The sequence below is a fragment of the Sesamum indicum genome, linkage group LG3, assembly GCF_026168435.1.
Source record: "Sesamum indicum cultivar Baizhima isolate 11 linkage group LG3, ASM2616843v1, whole genome shotgun sequence".
Classification (NCBI taxonomy): Eukaryota; Viridiplantae; Streptophyta; class Magnoliopsida; order Lamiales; family Pedaliaceae; genus Sesamum; species Sesamum indicum.
Genome location: NC_142659.1, coordinates 21,758,280 through 21,781,579, shown reverse-complemented (window position 1 = coordinate 21,781,579; position 23,300 = coordinate 21,758,280). Strand labels below are relative to the sequence as shown.

Genomic DNA, 23,300 nt, shown 5'->3' with positions numbered 1-23,300 from the left:
TGGCAAGAAAAATACACCATTTTGAACATCAACCTTATCGTGGCGAGAAAACTGGCACCATTTGTGAGTCTGAATTTTCCTCGTTACATATAGCAGTTGTAGGAAACCTAGGATATGTACATTAGCAACATACAGACTAGAACGCCATACGAAGCTGCCTGCTGATCAACTCGAAACTCTACCCCCTCAACGGAATCCAATTAAGCAGGCTCTGAGAGCATCCACACTCGTGCGGCTCTGATTATATCCGTCAGGGAAATCAGGCCAACGAGTAAGCCCGATTCATTAACGACCCAAACTCGATGAACGTGATTCTTGACAACTTTGTCGATCACCTCCCGGAGGAGGGATTCGGGGCGGCAGGTGATGAGTTCTTTAGTTGAGTCTCTTAAGCCAGACCCTTCATGCAGAGCGATCCCACATAGTTTACGGATGAAATCCATAACATCCTGTTGCAAGCAGGATTGCAGTAGCGGTATTGGGCAGCCTCGGAGGTCTGTGGCGGAAAATGTTCCGACCACCTTCCTGTCTTTTGCCTGAAACCCATAGGACACAATTAAGTTATATCAGCCAGTTCATAATACATCAAGACACTACACTTTTTTTCTTTTTTTTGGTTTTGGGGGGGTTGGGTGGGGGGGAGGGGTTGTCAATAAAAGACTCAGATTAGGTAAAATTGTTCTAACTACCCCAACTAACAAAATCTGGTCAGGACGGGATATTCTTACACTAAAACTTATCGAGACATCGTCCAACTTAATTACCCTACCAACCCACCGACATACTCCAGCTTAGCGCAACCATAAGAATTAAGACATTCAACAAACACATATCACATGCAAGTTTAATCCTTACCATAGTTTTTCAAGACATCAAATTCTCAAGAATTGGATCTCCTAACATCCCCGGTGTTTCTGTATTAAACAAATTCCGAAAGAAAAGGGAAACGAGCTCTGAGTCCACATAAAGGAACTTACATTTATAAGCTGGCCATGATCCTCCTCGATGTCCTCTGTCGACTCAACAATTGGCACGGCATTAAGTGATGCTCTGTTCATACACCTAATTGCATCGATCACTTTAGTCTTATCTGTGACCCCAAAAACAATATCACTCACCGCCCCAAGTTCTCTGACGGGGCGCACTAGAATACCTCTTAGCTCATGCTCGTGTGCCTTCAAGAACTTGAGGAGATCCATCTGCGTAACCATACGATAGCTCGATGCAGATTCCACAAGCTCCACTCCAGATACATTTTCCATGTTGCTGTCGACCGGAACTAATGCTCGATGTATTCCTTTGCTAAACACTTCCATACAATCAAGTATGCTGCATACAGCAGGGTACAGTATAAGCTTAGACGTGTTAATCCACAGTATTAACTCGGTTAGATGGTGTTCACTAGAGCCCAATATACAATGACCAATATCGAAAATGTCCCGACAACGGACCTCCTCCAAAGAAGACAAAGTAATCAGCAAAATTAGTATATACCAAAATTTTACCATGAACTAAAATTTTGAAAAATGGGAAGTTTTCGGAAGCAGATACCAAACATTCACCAAAAAGACAGGTATATATACTAGACTTTGATTATTTGCACAAATAAGGATCCAATATATTTTCGGTTCCTTGGCGTTTTCGTCCTTTTTAACATTCTAGGATAGTTTTTAGTATTTTATCTTTTTTAATTTTCGCGAGTTCAGTCCTTTTATTTGCCCGACAAGACAATGAATTTTAAAAATCACGAAAATTAAAAAAATATTGGACTAAAACAAAAGAACTAAAGTTACAAGGCCAAAAAATGGATTCTTTGCACTCAAAAGTGGACATTAAAGCAAATTAAAATTAGCAATGAATAAGGAACAAACAGCAAATGTATTAAACAACATGACCAACCTTGTATTGGAGTTGAGTGTCCACAAGCTAAGGCTCTCAAGACAATGCCCAATAATCGACGAAACCGGAACCTGCATCTTCTTGTCCAGATCCCCGCCGTCAACATCCGCTGGATCAGCATCGTTCCCCGCAATATGAGCCAGCACATCCAGCATCGTCACCATCCCTATATAGTGCTTTCTCGCCGCCCCAGTCTGCTTATCCGCTTCCAATATCATTGAACCGCCGGCACCTATCCAGTGCCCCGGCGGCGCAGCCACAGGCACCGCCACGACCCGGTTGGCGAGGAGGGCGTTCATCGTGTCGGAAAGCGAAGCAGTGTACGGCACCTCCACCAATCTTTTCTTGTCTGGTATCAAGTCCTTCACTTTCTTGTCCCTCAGTCTTTGCGGCTGAGGGGTGGAAGCGCCGCCGCAGACTTCGGTGGTTTTTTCTTCCATCTTCGTGGCTTGCATGATTGGAAATTTGGGTTTGAGTTTGGGAATGAGGGTTAAGGATTTAGCGGCTGGAATTGAGATGGCCATAGTTTGGTGTTTTTGTACTTGCAAGAATCGCATCAAAGGGGTTTGTCTGAATTTGCATGTACGTGTCGATTTCGGAGATTGCATGAGAACTTGAATGTCGCCGCGTGGTAATTGTTCAAAGGTTGTATCAGATTCTTTTTTCATTTTCTTTGATTCAGATGATAAGTTCAAACATATTTAAAATTATTTTTTTCCTTTTTATTAATCAATTTAGTTTGTAAAGTCAATAATTTCCACCTGATCCTATAAAGTTGAAAAAGAAATATATAATTTTAGTGTTGAAATTTGAGAAATCCTATTCAAATAAAAAATTTTAATTTAATTTTATAATTTTAAAACATTCATCTCAATACTTAAATTAGAATTTTTGATGAATTTGATGACTCAACATTCCAAAATTGAAATGACAGCAAAATGAAAATTATCAATTACTGACATTACAAGGTTTTTCAAGTTGTAAATATTTTTTTTTTTTTTTTTTGGGCCAAGTCATTCCTCAGAAAATATATGTTGAACCGTCGGAAGCCCAAATTTCGGGGTTGGCCTGGTTGATGACGACCAATGACAAAATACCTCCACATTTTAAAAAATTATAAATACCTCCACATTTTAACACTCATCTAACAATAAGTTGAATTTTCATTCAATCTTCCTCCTAGCAATGAATTAAATTATAAGGTAAATTTTCAAAGTAAATCAAAAGTCAGTAAAATTGTAAGTCATACCAAAATGCACGCAGGAAATAGAACTTGTTAATTTAATTCAAGGGTCTCAGTTTTCATCTAATCCAACTGAAAACTATATACTCTCCCTTCCTCCAATATCTATCAACATTTTCCACTTGTCCCCTTTCTCCAACCCTGAGCTATGCATTTTTACAAGCCTACTGCCCCAACATAAAGGGTGTTAAAATATTGCTATCTTGAGGACTGGTCCGGGGCCGACACAACGGGGCTCATACTCGGCCCTGCGCCGTTTTCTTGTGGAGGGACAGTGCCCCACTTTCCTTCCGTTTCCAGAGGCTCTAGCACGTGGACTCCGCCGTCAGTGAGTCCCAATGCGAACTGATGAGGCTCTGTTGGATGAGCGGTGATGACCAATGGATAAACCCTTGAGCTGTTATAAGAGACCGCTGTGAGTGGGAGATGAGGACATGTAAACTAGTTGCATGTTATTGTTAAGGTTGATATGCATACCTTGGGGTGGAGGGCAAATAGGCTGTGGGGTTTATTCGACACCTCAGTTTCAGTCCCACAGCTGTGAAGACGTTCACGCTCCCATCCTCGAAGCAAGTGTAAATTGACTGGCTGTCGCACGAGTATGTAGCATCTGTTATCAGAGGGCATGATTCCCGGGGAACCCACTGCCATATGAAAAGTTTGTCATCTGTTATTCATTGTGGTTCTCCAGTTTCTTGTCCAAACACAAGATATGGCCTGGAGGAAACAGCTGAATGAAAGAATTAATAGGAGGACGTCCGACGCATACCTGCTTTATGCATTCCAGTTTCGGAGCCTCGTATATGGCTATTTGAGTCTCGTGAACAACCAAGAAGTGAGTCTGATCCTGGTGAAATTGGACTCGTGTCGGTGCAAGATGATTTGATGCACGCCCGAAGGGGATCTGCAAGAACTTACTTGCCTTCTTTTCCCATCCATCTAGACTCCAAACACATATCTGGAATACAGAAAATAAAACGTAGCTGAAACTCAAAAGCAAGAGTTGTCTTTTCAAACAACAGAATACAACAGCAGGGAAACAAAATACTCTCTGGAAAAGAGATTAATATGTACTGTATGGCCATTACATTCTATGATCTGTGTAAAACACATGCAAATTGCATACCAGTATTCTCTTAAATAATGTCATACAATATAATATGAACTAAAAGTTCATCATATTGCATCCTGTAATATGCTTGTATTTAAACACAAAACCTTCAAACAGCTTAAGAAAAAGCAAGTCGAGAGAAATCATTTTCTAACATCCCTTGTCCCTCTAAATATACAACCAAGCAAAGACAACCGAGATTACAGGATACACAGAGACAAACCTGAGCATCAGCTCCTGACGATACAAGAACATGTAGAGCATTGGAAAAAGCAAGGCCAGTTACTCTTTTCTGATGACCTTTGAGCTTGCTTCTTACCTAAAACATAGCAATCAAATGAGAGAAATACATATTTGAGGTATTTACGAGTAATCAATTGTCATTTGTGAGAACCTCATCAACGCGAACATTGTAAATTTGTATGGAGGAGTCCTCCATTCCAATAGCAATAACATTATTGTCCTGAGGATGGAAGGCAAGAATCGTTGCTGCCGGTGGGGGCGGCATAAAAGTCGTCATTGTCTGCAAAGAAATTGGCATAAGAATCTACTTGTCCCCGATATATGTAAGAAAGTAACATGTTCAGTATCTACTTTAATCACGGGATGCTGTAACCTTAAATGTCATCATATTAAATAGGGAGATTTTTCCTCCTGATGCTGAGAGAACATAAGAGTCGTTCTTCGAAAGTGCAAAGCATGGAACAGCTTCCTCAAGGTTCGTCTCACTAATGTCGTTGGTCATTAAAATTCCACTAGAAGGTTGCCAAAGTTGTGGTGGAACAGCCGTGGTTGCCTACGACGAAAAAGAAAATCAAAATAATGTAAAGCAAACGGTCAGGAAATCCACAAAGAACCTCAGAGAAGTGTAAGACCTTTCCAGTAACATTCCTCTCACTACGCTGCCATTTCCAAAGTTTGTGAACAGCATTATATGCTAATGCCAGGATGGCACCTCCAGAATTCGTATAAATTAATCGAATTATCTGAAATGAAGAAAAGATAGGCTTAGGACTTGAAAATAGTCATTAACTGCAGGCAAACACATAAATCTAGCAAAACTCATAAGTACTTAGAGACTCCATTCTCTTCATCAAGGCAAAGGAGGCAAACTTTCCGATACTCATTTTTTAAGTAGGTAGGGCAGTTGTTATACTAGGATTGACCTGTAGCGAGCTACAATAAACACTGAAATCCTGAAATCTCTCGCAAGCAAGGCTGTTGTAGCAGAGAATTTCATGGTAATGCTACAAATATAATTAGCCATTCACCAATTCGAAATAGTTCACAAGGAGCACTCGGTGCTAATTGTATCTCAAAGTGAGTGATAGCAAGGTCACATCACCAACATAATATGGCACAAATGGACATCACAGGCGTACTTCAAGCTATATGTAGCCATAACATTGGTAAGGAAATTTGTCTTATGCTTATTCGGCTTTCTATCCAAGACTCAGAACTCGAGAACTTCAGTGATAATTATTCCATCTCTCATTTGTACTGACAAGTCAAGGTAGTCGGCAAGGAAAAAGGCACGCATACACAGGACAGGCATAGTGGACAGGGAAGGGGGGGAAAGCACAAAGAAAATTTTATACTTCGACCAGCATAGTCTTTTAATAGATCTTACCCTTACTGACAATAAACTATCAGGAAGCCTCAAGGAACGAAGTTGAGATTGTTCGCTAATTTCTGCCAGCTTCCAAATCTTGGATTTTTCCAGCTCATCAGATATTCTGGTTTTTGCATCTGGTAAATTCCTGCCATCACCGTTCTGTCATAGAGTAAAGAGTTGTTAGGACTTCTATCCCATAGTTAATGTGCACGGGAATAGAGATGCCATTTATGTGACGGAACTCTATTTCCTCAAATAACTCCAAGAGATATTGATACTCACCAGTGCGATAGCGGCACTCCTAGGTGAACTCCTATCGGCGCTGACACTGGTCCCCGCTGCTGAACCGGAAGCACCAAATGTGCCAATCATAGGTGCCTGCAGAACAAATAGTAGAATTAAAAGAACTGCTGATTTTAAGTTCCAGTTCGGGAAAGTCGAGGGGTGGTTTGGTTTTGTTTTTAGTAAATGTTTGGTTTTGAGAGATGGAGAGAGAGAGTTAAAATAATGGGTGTATGTTTTAAAGTTTTTTTAAACGTTTTGTTTTATTTTTTTAATAGCTTAGGATGTATGAAGAGAAGTCAAATACTTGGGAGGCAAATTTACTAGAGATGTGAAATCATGTTTTGCGAATCAATTATTTTGATATAAAGTGATATGTTTAAAAAATTATTATTAGAAATAAAGTGATACTTCTAAAATATTATTTATTGCTTGATAAATAATAATAAAAATGGGATTAAATTTTCAAAATAGTTGAAACATTATAATTTTTGTATTTATAAAATTTATAAAAAAGTGAAGATATGGCTTGCTTCTTCCCTTTTAAAAGAAAACCAGCCTGATAATACTTTTACCTTTGAAGCAGCCCCAGCACGATTTTCTACTGAGCGCATCACTCGAATACCTTCAGCATTGGCAAGTACTTTAACACCGTTCTCGCTAGTCGACACAGCCAATAGTGTCCCTTCCTTACTAAACCGAATGCAAGGGGAAGCCTGAAGGACAATCAAAATTGCTACCATATTTTAGTTTCTCCAAGAACACGAACAGTAAATTTAAAAGATGTAGAAAAAACTTAAATTACCGGTAAACCACCATCGGCATCAATAGTAATTAAGAGGTTTACATTGTCCATGTCCCAATATTTTATTTTAAACTCATCACCAGCTGCCAAGAACCGATTCTTTGTTGTATCAAATTGCACAACTCCAACTGACCGTTTCCCAAGACCAAGATATGTCCTCTTCACAGCCCCTTCGCTTTCATTCCACTCCACAATATATGATTCACCATCTTTGTTCGTACCACATGAGAATAACCTACCACATGAGAACAAACTAAGAAAAACATGCCAAGAAAAGCAAAAGCCAAGACGACTAATGCAAGCAAAATCAAGATAGAGAGGAACAGAAAAAAGGTAGTATACCTAGTCCCATCGGCACTGTAGGCCATAGTAGTACAAGAGTGACCTGGAGCATCATAATCAACTCTTGAACCCATATTATCATATAGCCATGCCTTGATTTTTCCATCAACAGCAGTAGAAAAGATGAACTGGAACAGAAAATAATGATAATAGGAATAAGCTATAGCACAAATACAAAAAGGATTGGAATATAACTCTTTAAAAGAACAATTAATGATACATAACAAGGTGCTAAATTTCAATATTTGACATCCATGATAGATGAAATAGGATGGAGACCATCAAGTATCTCTATTCTTCCATTTAAAGTCTACACTTGGCAATGGCTATATCAGCTTATGCACCACTCATGGATTTTTTCACATGCTTGCAAAATTCAAGATGACCCTTACCATACTTAGATCCAGTATATATCTCCCGTAAGTTATACCTGAATATTTTCCTTGTAATGTGGGCATACAGAATAAACAGGGGCCTCATGACCCTCAAAAGTGTACTGCTTAGCACCAGAGACTGCATCCCACACCTACACAAAATCAATTCCAAAGCTTCTTAGCTTCCAAAGTGTACACACACACACACACAAGCACACATTATAAGAATGCAAACCTTGATTGTCTTGTCCTCCCCACAAGTTATAATGCACAATTGCTTGTTCGGATGAGAAAAAGCAATATCACTGACACTACCAACATGGGCATCAATCTGAAATAATGACAACAAATTCAATCCCCTACATTGGAATATTTTCTTTATATTCAATGTGAAGACAGATTGATAGGAAAATGGGACCAGATTATAGCATCGTCCAACACAAACCTCAAGGTGGTTCCTTAAATCATCACTTCCATAATAAGCATACAAGTGAACAATGTGCTTTGAATATGCAACACCTACATCAAATTTGAAATCAAATCATAAGTTATAGCAAGCAATCCTGTGCAGTTAAGCCTTTCAATTGACCGCACAACAGGAAGATTTACAAAGAACACTCTGAAGCCTATATTTATTGCACAGTCCTTAAATAAGCTGTCAGAGAAGCTCTTCTAGAGGAGACCCTGAAAGTGTTTTAGTTCTAAAATTTGGGCTCAAAATAAAAATTAATGATGGTGGATCTTTAGCACTTTATTCAGTTTTGAAACTTTACGCCTATCTTCAATTTATCCAATTAGCACTAGAGTGAGATTTCATATAACTAAAGTATTTCAGAAATTTTTGGGCGAACAATCTATTTTGCAAAATAATGAAAAGTTGGATATGCCATCATTCAAAGAATATGAGTCCTGATCTGGACTTGCAAATGCAATTTTGAATCTTAATTTGTGGAGCCTATTACACTCTTTCACCTTTTTTCTCTTCCTGTGGGTTGCATGAGGAATTTAAATGAAAACAAATTAGTAACCTTTAGCTACATACCAAAAATGCTTCCATCAGGACTCCACATGACACGGTTCACTGATGCAGTGTATTCATTAGCCAAAGAAGCCTACAACCAAAACCCAGTATTTGGCATCAGTAAATTCAAGCCCAGACAAGAAAAATGTAGGGTTTCTGAAATTTACCTGTAGCGTCATTGTGCAAGATCCAAGGTCCCACACCTTAAAATTTCTGAAAATGAGCTTCTCGCCGCTACTTACATCCCAGACAGAAACCTCACCGATATTTGTTCCAACTGAAATGAAGGGGAGCATATACGGAAAATACATTAAATATGTCTCCTCTACGTATGCACATTTTTACAACACTTACAAACTGTACTTCATTCATCAGCCTGGAGAAGGAATTGAAAAGCATGCGTGAAGTATCCCACCCAGTGGGAAAAACATCTTCACTTGAATTTAAATTGAAAAGGCCAAAAGGACAAAGTGAACCAATAATTCCTCCACACACCTAAGCACTCGAACATAATAAGTTTGACAAAAGGGCATCCAAAAATAGAGAGAACTAACCTACGAGTAGAGTTTGTTGCACTGGATGGAAATCCATGCTTTTCACACCAGAACCCTGATTCAAATTTGCCACAACGGTCTTGGGCAAGTCATCAGCAGAGTACGAGGAATGAGCATGGCTCTGACTGGGATACACAACGGGCAATATGTTGACAGGCAGACTGTTGACCTGAAGATGAATAATTTGCATAAAACATACGTTATTAACATAGGAAGGACAAGATGGGAAATGAAACTGGCACCAAATGAAGTGCATAAAGAAGAGTTTAACAGTTACAGAATTACACGATCCAGAAACTGTGCAAATTACAATTAAATATTATATAGCTTCAGATAAATTCCAGGGAAAGGTCCAAAGAGAACAGCAGAAAAAAGCGTACCTCCTCTGGCATTCCAAAAGGTCTTGATCTCTTCAGTACATGCTCAGAATCTGCAGTTTGATAGTCCAGTGCTGGATTGTTAGTAGGAGGAGTCCTAGGACGCTTTAGCATAGACACTACCATGATAATTTGACACAAAACAAATGGTCAATTAGGTAGAAAAAGTCAGGTAAAATAGAGGAGGATATAATGATACTTAAACAAAAACATTTTATGATTTTCTCTACTGATTATTTTACCATCACAGTCCGTCAAAGACACAAACTTTAGGTCATTTTTCCAAAGAAAAATGTATCCGACCCCAAAAGAATTAAGTAGAAGACAAGATATTAGAACAAAGAGCATACAAGAAAGAACTAATTTAAATTACCAGCATGATTTGGGGGAGTTAAGCCCATCGGTCCCACAGAAAGAGCTTGGTGTGGCATGGAGGATGGATTGGCCATCCATCCTGCAAGTGAATTTGTCAAAGGAGCAGGAGCATGCTGGAATGGCTGTTAAGAAAACCAACAACAATAACATACACTAAACACATATAATAGCTTTTATCAAGTAATAGATACAAACAGCAGATGTTTCACAAAGACTTACAGCAGGACCTCCAATAGGCGGGAACCCACCAACTTTAGGAATTGAACCAATCAATGGATTTGTGACAGGGGAGGGAGCCCGAGCACCATTTGACTGCCCACAAGAGTGATCAACAAAGAGAGTTTTTATATCAGGATTGGGCTTCGGATTCTTACAAAGCTGGTGCTGCCAATTTAAACTGCAATACAAGGAACAATCATAACAATCATGTCATATTTAGCTCCACAATTTAAAACCAAATTTACACAAGCAAAAGTTATAATTTACTACTACTGTCTTCCAGAAATTACCTCTGATTGATCAGCGTTCTCAGTCTCGAATTTTTCAAGGTGGGAAACTGAAGCTTATCACGAAATAGTGGATTCGCTTCAATTAATTTCTTTAGCTCAACAAGCATTATAGCTCTAGCTGACTTGGTATCACCATACTTAGAGAGCTGATCATTTTCCCTGGAATGAAGAGTTTTTCCACCATAAGTAGGAATATAGAGAAAAAGCATAATGCTAAAGACAACAAACAGCTGAGAAAGTCTATCTCCGGCTGATAAAGCCAAATTAAAATGAATAATTAGTTCAAGAAACACAGTCATTAGTATGCTTGAAAACCCAAAATAATGTGCTTAGTGCACTCTAGAATGTAAATCAAACAGTTCAAACTCTCAAGTACTTAAAGGAAAAAACTCCAACAAACAAGTTTATGCAATCCCATAACAGATTCGGAATATATAACATAAAAAAGAGACTTGCAAAGAAATGTCTATTTTTACACAACAAAAACCTTAAATTCTGCATAAAATCCATTCCAAATTAGATGAAACTCTAAGTTCCCATTTCTACTATCATCAACACTTGAAAATAACAACACTAGATCCAAAAGAATTCAGGAACAAGAGAACTGTAGTCTGTTCATCCACATCGAGTGATTCCATGGACAATTCAACCTCAACATAAATGCACCTAAAGCCCAACATATTAACCAATGCGGTCCCATTCCCACCAAAGGCCAACTTTTACAGTTGTACTATACAAGACGAAAAGATTCAATAAATATTAAACATTTCTTGGTAGTAGATTTAAATGGCGTCCATTTTTAATTTATTGAAGACATTTTCAACAATTCGCTCATTTAACCTCACCCGAAAAGAATGAGAAAGATGATTTCCATCTAGAGTTGTAATCTCAACTATCATGCTATAATCAACACACTATTATTGAAAAGTTCTACCTAAAGTTTTGCAATGTCAAAAGCATAGTAATTTCCTTGAAGAGTTCCTCATTGAATGTTGAAAATACTTTTAAATCTTTTGCGAGAATCTCCACAGCCTTCGCATGGTCACGCCTGACATATGAGAAAAACTAAAATTAATACCAGAAAGACTCAACAGAGTCCTCGCATCACCAACTTTCATGAATTATGTAAAAAAGACAGCCAAACTAAATTAATGCTTACTTGTCGAGGGCTTCAAGATACTTCTGCTTTCGAATTTCAAAGAAAATTTTCATGGAGTAACGGTTGTCATCAACCTTTGTAAACCCGGATAAGTACTTTTCCACCTCCTCCCATTCTCCGTTTGTCACTGAATCCTCAAAGTACCTCATGTTGAAGAAAAACCCTGACTCCTTCTCCAATCTTGAATCATTTACAACACCCAAAATACCGTTCAACCCACAAACATTCATAAAAGAAAACATGAGGGAAAACAATCAATTTGAAAAGGACAAAAAGGGGTGCAGGCTTACTTGTGTACAGTTTCTTTAAATTTTTCTTCATCTAGAAACTGAAGAATCAAGAAAACAAGCTCTCTGCTTAAAGAAGACATCTTTTTAAACGATCAAGCAATCCCAACTCTCCAGAATTCTGTAGATCCACAGAAATCCCACTCTCCTTCTACTTCAAGAAAATTCACACAACCTCCATCAGAAATCAACACAAGAAACAGAACCCAGACCAGCAACGACAAAAACAAAAACAAACCACAAAGGCACAAACACAAAACACACGACGACAAATAGACAAAATTCAACACAAGCCCACAAACACACAGGCCGAACACCGCACATACATATGAAATTCTACCTCGGAATTCGTGAAGCGACTGAAAGAAAGGCAGAGATCGATGGAGATTTTGGGTTTTCTGGCAACTGTTTATTTTTTTTCTCTTTCCTTGCCCCCTTCAAGCACTCACCTATCGTTCTCTCTTTATATACTCCATTTCTCTCTCTCTCTCTCTCTCTCAGGGTCTTTATAAAGTGGGGGGCGGTGTGTAGTGTGTGAGAGAGAGGAAAAAGATGGTGCTTTTCAGAACAAGAAAATTAAGGGAAAAGACAGATAAATTGAGAAAACCTTACGCGCCTCGTTGCGCGTGTCATCCAAATATGTACGTTACAAATCTGAGTTGACTGCACGTGTCCTATGAGCTACGCGCAGTTGGGGTACGTGGGGGATAACATAAGACGACGTGTGTGATATGCCTGCGCTCCTCTCTCTTTCCACGCGCGTGGGTCTCCGCATTCTCTCCAGTCCCCAGTATTAAATCGGCGTGATACGTACAATCTCCTGTATAAGCACTTTTCCAAACTCAACTGATAAGAGAATCAGCCTATCGATGGCAATAAGCAGAACCACTTATCAAATTGCGTGCTTCGAGAAGAAGAAATCGCGTGGAAGTTGTTTTTATGCTGAAAACTTCATACTGAAAAGATGACGTGACCCAAGGGAGAGAAAGTATTGGGTGTAACTGAGCAAGAAACTCCAGAGTGATCCTTGATCATGAGCCATCCATCACGACCCAATAAAGTTTTAGTTTGACTGAGTTGATCTCATTCAAACAAGTTCATTAATATTAGCATTTGTGACACGCCCTAATATATGATAGAATAATTTTAATATCATATTAAAAATATAAAAATATAATTAATATGGAAATTATGTTGGTGGAAATCATATACCATGGTGTCCGGTATAAGAAAATAAAAATACGTACGCTATTTAAGTATATCTACACATATATTTTTTATTTAAATTTAGATAAATATATAATAATATTTATCCAAATGAATCCACCAGATATTTTGAATAAATCAGTTAGTAGTATGATTTTAAATTATTTTATATTTTTGTTAGAAATTACATAAGTCTACTTATTTTTATCCAAAAAAATCCACTCATTTTTCTAAATAAATTTAGTTATTATTATGATGTAAATCTATTTTTATATCCATTATATATACATTTTGTACTTTTAAATTTATTGATTACATTGAATTTAAATATCAGATTATTCATTATTGTATTTATTTATCTTTTCATAAATACAACGCTCCCATGTTTTGACTCGAAGTATTGACTAGTTATACAAAAGTGTAAAAAAAAGTATTAATATATAAATAAGTATAAATAGTTATGATGTAATTATTAATTTAATTAATAGATCAGATGAAATTTTACATAAAATCTACAAGATGAGGGGTCGAGATCTCTCTTAGATCATATGGTACCAAAACAACTTAGTATTATCCTTTTAAGGGGTCTTTTTATTTATTTATTTTAATCTTTTAGGGGTTGGTATTAATTATTGATTATTGAAGGACGTTTTTTTTATATAAATGATTATTAAAGGGCTTTATTGCATTTTATATTATTGATGATGATATAATTCAATGATGACAGTGTGGTCCCAATGAATGTGGAGGATTGGAATTTGATGACATAATTATTAATCTTAATAGTCTACTTTGTGAGATTGTGTGTTGGGTTATGATTAATTGTTAACTTTATTTATTTTTATTTTCAGAGTTATATAATGAAATAATGAATTTAAAATTACCCAAACAAACTTAAATATTTTGTTAGTAGGGATTTAAAATTATTGACTTTATATCCATCAATTTTTAAGACAATTTGGTACTATAACATCTTAACATTTTAAATATTTTATTAACATTCAACATACACCTCAACCGCCTCATTAAAGAAATTCTGACAAAATATCGGGGTATTTGCTGTGCATTAATTGTGTTGTAAGAGGAGATTCGTATCATATCAAGTACATTGCTGGATTTTGAATTCAACCCTCCAATCAAAATAACATCGTGTCGATATTCGTAATTATTATAGATGGTGACACTGATTAATCCTTTACTAATAAAGGAATTTGTTAAAAAAATTAAAATAAATTAGGAACTTCGTGCTTTTCTTAAGGGCGCTTATAAGCTTTTTTCTCTGCACTTTCACCATTTTATAAGCCCCCGAATATTTTATAAGATATTTTAAAAACTTTATAAGTTCAACCAAATACCGTCTTAGCTTCGTGGGACATGTTTCGTCTAAGATATGGTGAGGGGTTTCAATTTTTCATCAAGTATATAGATATTTATCTCTTTTTATATGATATTATTGTAATTTATTATTTTATTATTTTTTTGTACTTTAACTGTTATTTAGGATATTAATGATGGATATATTATTATAATGGTTGATTTTTGTGGATATCGATGTAATGATGTAATTACACTCATGCATAAAATAAGATGGTGTTTGACTAACTTTATTTAAAACATCTTATAGGTTATATTTAGAACTTATAAGATGTTAGATTTTATTTCACAAATAAGCTCTTAAAAAGTGTTCTGGAAAAAATAAAACAATATAATTTAAAAAGTAATGATGATTTTGTAATTAGTACAATCGAAATTGAAGGAGTTTGTTAAGATTTTGAATATAAGTTGGGAATTCTTTTTTTTTTTTTTTAAAGAGCTTATAAATTTGTGAAATAGACCAGACTTATTCCAGGCAAAACAGATCATACTAAACTACCTTTATAAAGGTGAAGATATAGCTTCTCATATGTATTATCGTATAAAGACGTATGAGGCAAAAGACTGGCAAATTCAACAAGTTTTTAGCAGATTTATTTTTTATTTTATTTTTCACTATTTAGGATGAGTTTCATATGTACTAGCTGTTTAAACAAAATTTAATCTAATCAATATTATTTATTTATCTATTTTTTTTCTAAATATATAGAATAAACCTTGTTTATCCAAAATATATGTATTTATCCTATAAATTAAGATTTCTTAAACTTAGTTACTGTTCATTATATCCAATAATACGACATTATTATATATTTCGCCAAAGATTTCTCCAGCACAAAGTGCGCTACACAGATGAAAATTCATCTGCTTTGGAATGGCAATAAAATAAATCCAGTTATTATTTAGTATATATATAATAATATAAAATTTTAATATATTTTGCTGAAGATTTCTCTAGCACAAAATACGCTACACTGGCACGATAAATTCTCTTTCGAACTTCACATTTTTTTCATTACTTAATGAAGAATTGCATTAAAATAAATATCAAGAAAAGATATTAATGTCATGGCATTTCAAAAATGATGAATCCCTCTCTTTTGTCATGTCTTTTTTTCCAATCACTTTTACCTTTAAATTATTTATTAAATACTAATTATGTTTTAAAATTTAAATTATCTATAAGTTTTATTTATTTATTCTTAAAACACATGTTTGCTTTATAATAGTTTTTTTTATTTTGTCACTTAATGAAATAAAATTATTTTTTATTTTTATTAGTAATTATTTACCTTATTTATTTAATATAAAACAAATAGGGAGAAATTCTAATATGTTAGAGTGGAGAAACAGTGTAAATGGAGGAGAGTTTTTACAAATGTTACAGAATTATAATGCTCTTGGAGTGTATAATATTAATCTATTTTTTATTTTAAATATAACCTCACAATTGAGGTCAAGTAGGTAAATTTTATGAATGAAATAAAACACAAAACAAAAAACGTAATTTTGAAAATATAGGATATTTTGTAAATGTAGTTAGAGAGATACCATATAAGTAGCATACATTAAGGTATCGACACTCATAAAAGACAAATGAACTACGGTTATATTCCATCAGCAATATTGTAACATAAACAGACCATGATTTAAATTAAGAAAAATATATAAAAAAATATTCGATTTTCTAGACGTTTTCCTAAATAATTAACAATAACTCATTCAATTAAATAAAATTGATATTTTATCTAATTTTTATTAGAACCACTAATAGAGATAGTTTTATTATATATAGATAATTTTTATTCAATTTTTTTTTAAATATTTATTATTATAGTCACGAATAAAATTAAAAATATTGTACGTGGATTTTGTACTAGTATTACTTTGAAATTTGCATAATCTAGAGATCGTATTTCGCTGAATTAGAGTGGGCCCGCAGAAAAATGTGAGCGCATTAAATGTTTACGAATATACACACATTCTATCTATTTTTCTCCTTTTCTCCCCAACTTCAGCTGTATACACACAATTTAACCAAACGGAGAGTATAATTTGGCGACAAACGGATTGAAGCCAGGATGATGTCCGGCAATTATACCTCCATCGACAATCAAAATGTCTCCGGATCTGTTCCGGTAACGTTCTCCTCTGTTATTCTTATCTTTTTTATCCTAGATCTGGTTTCCGTACTTTGATTGATCTGTTGAGGTTCTTGCTGTCGCAGGCAGTTGGCGATCCGCCTTCCCATGTTGCCGTGAAATTTACTGGTATCTCTATTTTGTTGCTTGTAATTTAAGTACTATTTGATCATTGTAAGGGGGAGTATGTTTTGATTAAATTGGGTTTTGTTGGGTGGTGATGTTATGTCCAGATTCGAATCTGCAGACATTTCCGCCGACGGGAGGTCAAGGGAAGATCTCTGGGGCCGCACGACCCCCTCGAGATGCCGACGGTATTTTCTTATTTCTTGAGTTAGCTGAGGCTGAAATGTGATTTTCATTTGAATTGAGAGAGTAGAGATAGTTTAGAGATTTCTGTTTGCGTTTCTGGTTTCTTTGTGTAGATCATAGTTTGAGTTGGGTTCCGTTTTTGTGGTATTAATTGAGGTGGAGTTAGAAATTTGAACTGCCAGGATCACAGATCATTAGGTTAATGAAGCCTATGAATAATGACCAGAGGAGACAAGGAACAGCCCTTAACGCCTGACTAATGATTGGGGCCTTCCAATTTTAAGATAGACTATCTGCAAAGGGTTAGTTGCATTTGTGGAGCATGTAATCAGAAAGCTGATCAGTGGTGGCTGTTCCTTTTGTTGCTTTTAGTGTTCACATGTATCTGTGCTAGACGTTCTCAACCTTCCCACTCTCCCGGACAACGAGAAAGATGGAAAGTGAATGTGTATGCAATATGCAGAATTTTGTTAAAATTCCTGTCAGAGACTTTCCTTTTCTCCTCCCCACATATTTATCTGAGTACTTTGCAATTACTGTTGCTTCTCTATTGTTCTACTGTTACGATTTTAGGGGGATTTCTAAATATTCATTCTCTTTGCTGAATTAGATACATTTGGGAAACCTAATTCTGGTTCTGAGGAGCCCCAGCAAAGTGGTTGGTTTCGATCCTTCACAATTGCTGCATACAGACCTTATTTTGATGTTGACACGTCTGATGTTCTAGAGAGGATAAAAGATTCCCTCTTTCCTTTCAGAGGAACCTTCTCCGAGAAGACTGCTAACAACCCAGATTTGTAAGTTTTGCTATATCAGACTTATTCTTGGGGTGGAATATAGTTTACACTAGAACATAATTAATGGGTCTGGGTACTTGTTGTTTTGTAATTATAAAGGTCGAATCATAAACAGAGTCAGGAATGGAATAACAAACATATTTATAATGGATGTTTTCATGTATATACCCAAGAAAAAGGTTCCAGCCACTACTCCTGTTGGAAATAGTAGAGAGCAAATGGTATTGTTTATTGGTTCACCATATGTGGTACTTTCTTTTCTTTAATCTTCTAGGACATGGTTGTATGCTTGCCATGATGGGCTGTCTATTGTGTTCAGCAACAAAATAACTATGAAGAATTTTAATTACTTATTTTAGATGTAACGAAACTTACTGAAAGCTCTAAATTCTGCCGCATCTTTGTTGCTTTGTTCGTTAACTTTTGATTTTTGTTGGCAAGGCCTTTTTTCCTCATTGTTTTTTCCTTTCACACTTTCATGTACTAAGGGTACAAATTCCACTTTGGCATTTTTTCCCATTTGTCTCATGTATATATCTTTTCTCAGTTAGAGTGCATCACTGTCTTTCCTTGAGCCTTTCCATTGGTATTTGTCTTGCTCTTGTCAGTATGATAATCTGAGCAGTAAGATATAATTCATATTTCTCAAATACACAATTACGTGGTTTCTGAGGTTGCAGGGCTCAGCAGGCTAGTAGCTTAATTATTCCTTGGTTGAGCATTTTATTGCACTCCTTGTTGTCTGGAGCTAACGTGGGCATATACTACTTTATATTCAATATGTTTTACGGTTACATGGAGATTTGAAGAGGCGCTATATTTCCAGATGCTGCAGTAATCCATTGTAGTCTTACAAATGTCTCAAAAAGTGGTCGACCTTGATTCTACCATTTCCTTTTCTCTATCACGTTTTAGTGTCACAAATAGTGTATTTTGTTCTTCAGGATTGATGATCATGATAGAAGCAAAGGCTCATTCCTTAGCTTTTATACCTGAGAATCACACAATAATCAAAACTTGGGACATGCCATCTTGTTTAGTGGATTTTCTGGGGTGTGAATGTTCCTCCTGATTATAAATCTAGCTGTTATTTTTAGTAAGGCAGGGCTAGGGTGTGATATGTTCCTAAGGGATGAGATAATAGGATTACGTCTAGACAGTTAAACAAGAGAAGCATTAGTTAACTCCATTCTGAACTGTTTTTTCCAGCTCATGCTTCTATAATTCTTATATCATCACCTGCGGCGGAGTAATCTCGTTCCGTGTGCATAGCTTGTGCATGAGCTATTAAATAAACTTTTTGCCTCATCTTGATTCTGTTGCTGAGTTAGATCATAGATGTTAATCAGAGCAATCTATTACATGTTTGTTGTTATCTTTTCTGTCAAAATTTGGTTTTGCTGTTAATCCATCATGCTGTATAGGTACGGGCCCTTTTGGATCTGCACTACGCTGATATTTGTGGCGGCTTCCATTGGTACATTTGTTACCTATTTAGCACACAAACTGCAAAAGAAGGAATGGGACTATGATATCAATCTGATGACTTGGTCTGCTGGTTTGTTCTATGGTTATGTCACCATAGTGCCTCTTGGCTTGTATATAATCCTCAAATACTTCTCTGCTCCAGCTGGCTTTGTTCAGCTACTTTGTCTGTATGGCTACTCGCTGTTTGTATTTGTTCCTGCTTTGGTAAGATACACATTACATTATTTTGCGCATAGTTTTTTTTCTCTCACATCAATTTGGAGTTTCCCCTGTAACCAATTATGTGGCTGTAGATGTGATTTCATAGTGTTATTTGATTTTATTATAATTTAGATAGCTTATTCTCGACCTTATTCCATTAGTGGTGGGTGTTTTTTGTTGTGTAGTTAGAATGGCGAATAGCTAATATTTGGTGCAGTGATTGCATATGTTTCCTGCTTCAGTCGCTGGCTGGTAGTCAGTCAATTGCTGAAAATTACTTTTCTGAACTGTTAGAAATACTTTTACTGAAGCTTCCAGAATATCTCGATCTGTGGAAAAGTGAGTCCCCTGGAGTATTGAGCTTAACTGTGTCAGAATTTGCATATTTGCTCAAAATGAAAGTTGTATTAAAAATTTTCTCTCTGTTGCAAATGTTTCAACCTATTAAAATGCTCATAATTATTTCCTGCTGTTCTTTTATTACCTTTATTTTCCTTATGGGTTTTGTTTGCTGACAATATGGTTCCTATTTGTTGCAGTGTTTATCTGTTGTTCCTCAGGAAATCTTTAGATGGGTTATTGCTGGTGTAGCTGGCTTCATGTCTGCTACATTTGTTGCCCTCAACCTCAAAACCCACATTAGTTCTGCTGGTGAAAGTTGGTTCCTGATCGTAGCTGCTATCTTCTTGTTGCAGTTGGCTCTTGCTTTGGTGCTCAAATTCTACTTGTTCACTGTCACTGTATAACAACAACTACGATCTCAAGTGCCTGCAACATGTTATAGACCGCGCTTGTGAGAGACAAAGATAGGGGTGGGGGGAAGGGGATTTAGTGGTGATTCCATTCCTTTGCAAACCTATATGCATACACTGTATTCATTCATTTTTGACAGTGTTATGGTTTTAAATCATGTGCTCTTTCTCCACACCCTTTGATGGATCAAAATGTGAATACTGAGATATATAGCATTATTTTGGATCAGCTTTATCTTTGTGTTCAGGTTAAGGTATTTTATTTGCCTTTCAGCTTCTGTGTGTGCTTTGCTAAAATGAGTATGAAGATGCTCATTATTGTTTCACAAACAATGATATTTATCACATATCTGATCTGAGTCGAGCTTGGGGGTCGTTCTTCATCAGTGATGAGATTTTTTGATATGAAGGAACTTCGAGCTTAACCCAGAATCACAAGAACCTTCGAGGACGGCGTTCGGGTCAGACTTGAATCCGGTTCGGGTAGGGTGCAGATCTTAGTCCAAAAATCTTCACCATTCCTCAAGAACTACTAAATATAGCAAAAATGTTTAGGCAAATATGGTAGTGGCAGATGCAGTAGTTGAAAACTTTGCCTCACCGATGCTATAATCTGATACCAATGATTGGTAGGCCTACCAACTGAGGAAGTAGTGGTCTATATATACATCTATATCATGGTGCAGGTGAAAGGTGAAGCATGCCACTAACTATGGTCGGTTGTTTCATAAATTAAACAAACTAAATAATTAAATTACTCCCATGTGAGCCAACAATATAGTTGTCTTCATTTAACTTCCTTTGTTAACCGGATATTCTCTTCTTCATGATTTTCAATTAAAACAAAGGACATGTTATAACCAGCTTTTCTAACATTTATTATAATTATAAAAAAATAATTATTGTTTGAAAAATTATAAATACTTTTTGTAATTTATGACCGTTTAACGAATGCTTTTTTAAAACAATAAATTGTATGGGTATTTGTTAGACGCCCGTTAATTTTAAAGATGTATTTTTATTTTTTTAAACAATGTGGAAATGTTTGTAATTATGACAAATTTCAAAAGAGTCTATTGTAATTTACCCTTAAACCATATTATATGTATGAGTGCATGTGTGTATATATATATGTTAGAGTGGAATGAATTACTCTCTTATGCAAATAAATCGAGTTGAGTCAAATATTATTGAAATATTTGATATAGGCAACAACTGTCCCAGATTACGTGCAAATAAAGAGTTTGAACGACTTATAAGTCATTATGATCTCATGTCCCTAACGAATTGCTTTTTCATGATAAAATCTATACGAAATCAAAACAAATAATACCTCATGTAATAGGTTACCAATCACGTCGCATGTTGTATTATTGATGCTGTATGTGGAAAGATCATGTGGTCGTACTAAGCCCCTCATCTTGAGGCTAATATTTGTAGGTAATCGTATCACATCGATTGCTTACAAAGTGTTTTAACAAATTATAAGCTCCACATCATCTCCCTAATGAGAGCATCAATATTGTTTAAATTAAGCTTAATTGTCGAAGCAAAGTTCAAATTTAAAGCTTGTAGTTATTTGTTCATCAGCATATATATATGGCAGTATATTTTAATTGTGCTTTAATGTTCACATACAATTAGTAAATCAATTTAGCTCATTTAATAAATCTGGCATAAGGCAACCATTTGTCTACTTTTTCTTTTTTAAGGGGAAGTAATTGGCCGCATGTCCACTTAAATAAACTATATTCAAGAGGTGTACGTGTCTTTTATTAGACATAAGTTAAATTTTTTATTAATCAGATATTTATTAATTAATGATACATCACAATCAAATATTTAAAAATTTTAAATTAAATCGGATTTAAAAATATGCCCAACTCTCATTTATTGCTCTAGACTAAAGTGAATATATATTAGTAGGGTCCAAAGGCATTTCAATTTCAATTTCTTGCACTTAGCTACAAAATCTACTCTACAAAGATAAATATTTTCATATTAGTTTGTAGCACTTCATAGTAAATCAATTAAGTAGTCCATTTTCAACATTCTTATGTATGATGAACTCCCCCAAATATAATTAAGTTGAATTATTTACTTCAATTATTCCTCGTGACAACATTTATGAAATTACCACATTTTTTACCAAAAAATTTGAGCTTATTTGGTAGGCATACTGAATTTACAGATGTTATTTTTTACGATTTTTTAAAGAATAGATTTTAGGGGAAAAAATGGGAGAAAATATTTTAAGATAAAATGGCTAAACTGTAGTATTAAAGAGAGACTAATTAGCATTTCATTTTTTTTTAATAAAAATTCTCTTTTATTTTGTAAGTTCTTTATTTTTGAGTAAATTGCGTTTCAACCCCCAAGAAAATACATTTTGACAAATTCCCCCCACAAAAACATGAAAGAGGAGCTTCATCCCCAAAAGGGCTTAGTTGGTTGCATTTCACCATTTTCAGGCTGAAAATTGCACATCACATTCATATGACGTTGATAGAGACAATATCATCTATTTTTCTCGTTCCCACCTCTTAAAAATAGAATATAAAGGTCATGTTTACTTTATTTTAATAGAATTTGAGCTTCAAAATTAAATCAAGGTGACGTGCAACTAATTAATAAAAAAAAAATTCGACCCAATAATGAAAGAACAGTTGGCATATTGCCCCCTCTAATTATACTCCATTGGGACTTTACACCTTTAAATTGTAATTTTGGTAATTTACAATTTTGAAATACAAAATTCTTGGTGATTTGCACCCCGAATCAATTTTTGGTTGGGCTTTAATCGGAAAATCCAAAGAAAAGAATCAATAGGGCCAATTTTGTATTTTGTATTTTCATTCGATGTAGTAACTCTATATTTTTCATCCACTTTTATTAAAAATACAAAATTGGCCATGCTGATTTTTTTCTTCTTTGGACTTTTCGATCGATATCCACTGAAAATTGGTTCTGGTGAAAATTGTCAAGAATTTGCATTTTAAGTTGCAAAAATTACCAAAAATACACAATATTAAGGCTACAAGGTGTCAATGAAATATAATTAGGGTGGGTTGTATTC

The 23,300-nt window shown here is 35.4% G+C and overlaps 3 protein-coding genes across 5 annotated transcripts; 1 reads left to right on the top strand and 2 right to left on the bottom strand.

Annotated features, from left to right (window-relative positions):
- Positions 1–2,439, bottom strand: LOC105158375 (Cystathionine beta-synthase (CBS) protein). Its single transcript, XM_011075119.3, has 3 exons — positions 1,900–2,439; positions 978–1,329; positions 1–536 (listed from the first exon to the last, which is right to left on the bottom strand). The coding sequence occupies exons 1-3, from the start codon at positions 2,421–2,423 to the stop codon at positions 201–203; spliced, it is 1,212 nt and encodes a 403-aa protein (XP_011073421.3). The 5' UTR covers positions 2,424–2,439; the 3' UTR covers positions 1–200.
- A 714-nt stretch (positions 2,440–3,153) lies between these two features.
- On the bottom strand, positions 3,154–12,495 carry WSIP2 (WUS-interacting protein 2). 3 transcript variants are annotated; one of them, XM_088878481.1, is made up of 26 exons: positions 12,294–12,495; positions 11,957–12,107; positions 11,667–11,846; positions 11,442–11,555; positions 10,508–10,666; positions 10,218–10,395; positions 9,997–10,120; positions 9,627–9,742; positions 9,247–9,415; positions 8,860–8,969; positions 8,714–8,783; positions 8,117–8,190; positions 7,907–8,002; positions 7,728–7,823; positions 7,298–7,425; positions 6,956–7,190; positions 6,726–6,866; positions 6,151–6,246; positions 5,884–6,027; positions 5,129–5,239; positions 4,870–5,049; positions 4,648–4,776; positions 4,477–4,572; positions 3,912–4,100; positions 3,620–3,786; positions 3,154–3,539 (listed from the first exon to the last, which is right to left on the bottom strand). In XM_088878481.1, the coding sequence occupies exons 2-26, from the start codon at positions 12,034–12,036 to the stop codon at positions 3,341–3,343; spliced, it is 3,381 nt and encodes a 1,126-aa protein (XP_088734607.1). In that variant the 5' UTR covers positions 12,037–12,107; positions 12,294–12,495; the 3' UTR covers positions 3,154–3,340. The 3 variants fall into 3 exon arrangements, with proteins under 3 accessions (XP_088734607.1, XP_088734606.1, XP_088734608.1); XM_088878480.1 differs by having other exon boundaries at positions 11,957–12,104; XM_088878482.1 differs by having other exon boundaries at positions 9,627–9,676; positions 11,957–12,104.
- A 4,007-nt stretch (positions 12,496–16,502) lies between these two features.
- LOC105158373 (uncharacterized) lies at positions 16,503–20,459 on the top strand. The gene is made up of 6 exons (XM_011075117.3): positions 16,503–16,671; positions 16,761–16,803; positions 16,908–16,988; positions 17,597–17,783; positions 19,208–19,475; positions 20,012–20,459. Exons 1-6 carry the CDS (start codon positions 16,615–16,617, stop codon positions 20,216–20,218), a joined length of 843 nt encoding a protein of 280 aa, XP_011073419.2. The 5' UTR covers positions 16,503–16,614; the 3' UTR covers positions 20,219–20,459.
- Positions 20,460–23,300: the final 2,841 nt, after the last annotated feature.

Coding starts and splice junctions, on each gene's coding strand:
- LOC105158373 (XM_011075117.3), top strand. CDS start 16,615: ATGATGTCCGGCAATTATACCTCCATCGACAATCAAAATGTCTCCGGA. Junction 17,784..19,207: donor ACTGCTAACAACCCAGATTT/GTAAGTTTTGCT, acceptor CATGCTGTATAG/GTACGGGCCCTTTTGGATCT. Junction 19,476..20,011: donor TTGTATTTGTTCCTGCTTTG/GTAAGATACACA, acceptor TATTTGTTGCAG/TGTTTATCTGTTGTTCCTCA.
- LOC105158375 (XM_011075119.3), bottom strand. CDS start 2,423: ATGGCCATCTCAATTCCAGCCGCTAAATCCTTAACCCTCATTCCCAAA. Junction 1,330..1,899: donor ACACTCAACTCCAATACAAG/GTTGGTCATGTT, acceptor TGCTGTATGCAG/CATACTTGATTGTATGGAAG. Junction 537..977: donor ATCATGGCCAGCTTATAAAT/GTAAGTTCCTTT, acceptor TATGGGTTTCAG/GCAAAAGACAGGAAGGTGGT.
- WSIP2 (XM_088878481.1), bottom strand. CDS start 12,036: ATGTCTTCTTTAAGCAGAGAGCTTGTTTTCTTGATTCTTCAGTTTCTA. Junction 5,240..5,883: donor ATAGTTTATTGTCAGTAAGG/GTAAGATCTATT, acceptor TCTTCATTTCAG/ATAATTCGATTAATTTATAC. Junction 3,787..3,911: donor AACTGGAATGCATAAAGCAG/GTATGCGTCGGA, acceptor TTCATATGGCAG/TGGGTTCCCCGGGAATCATG.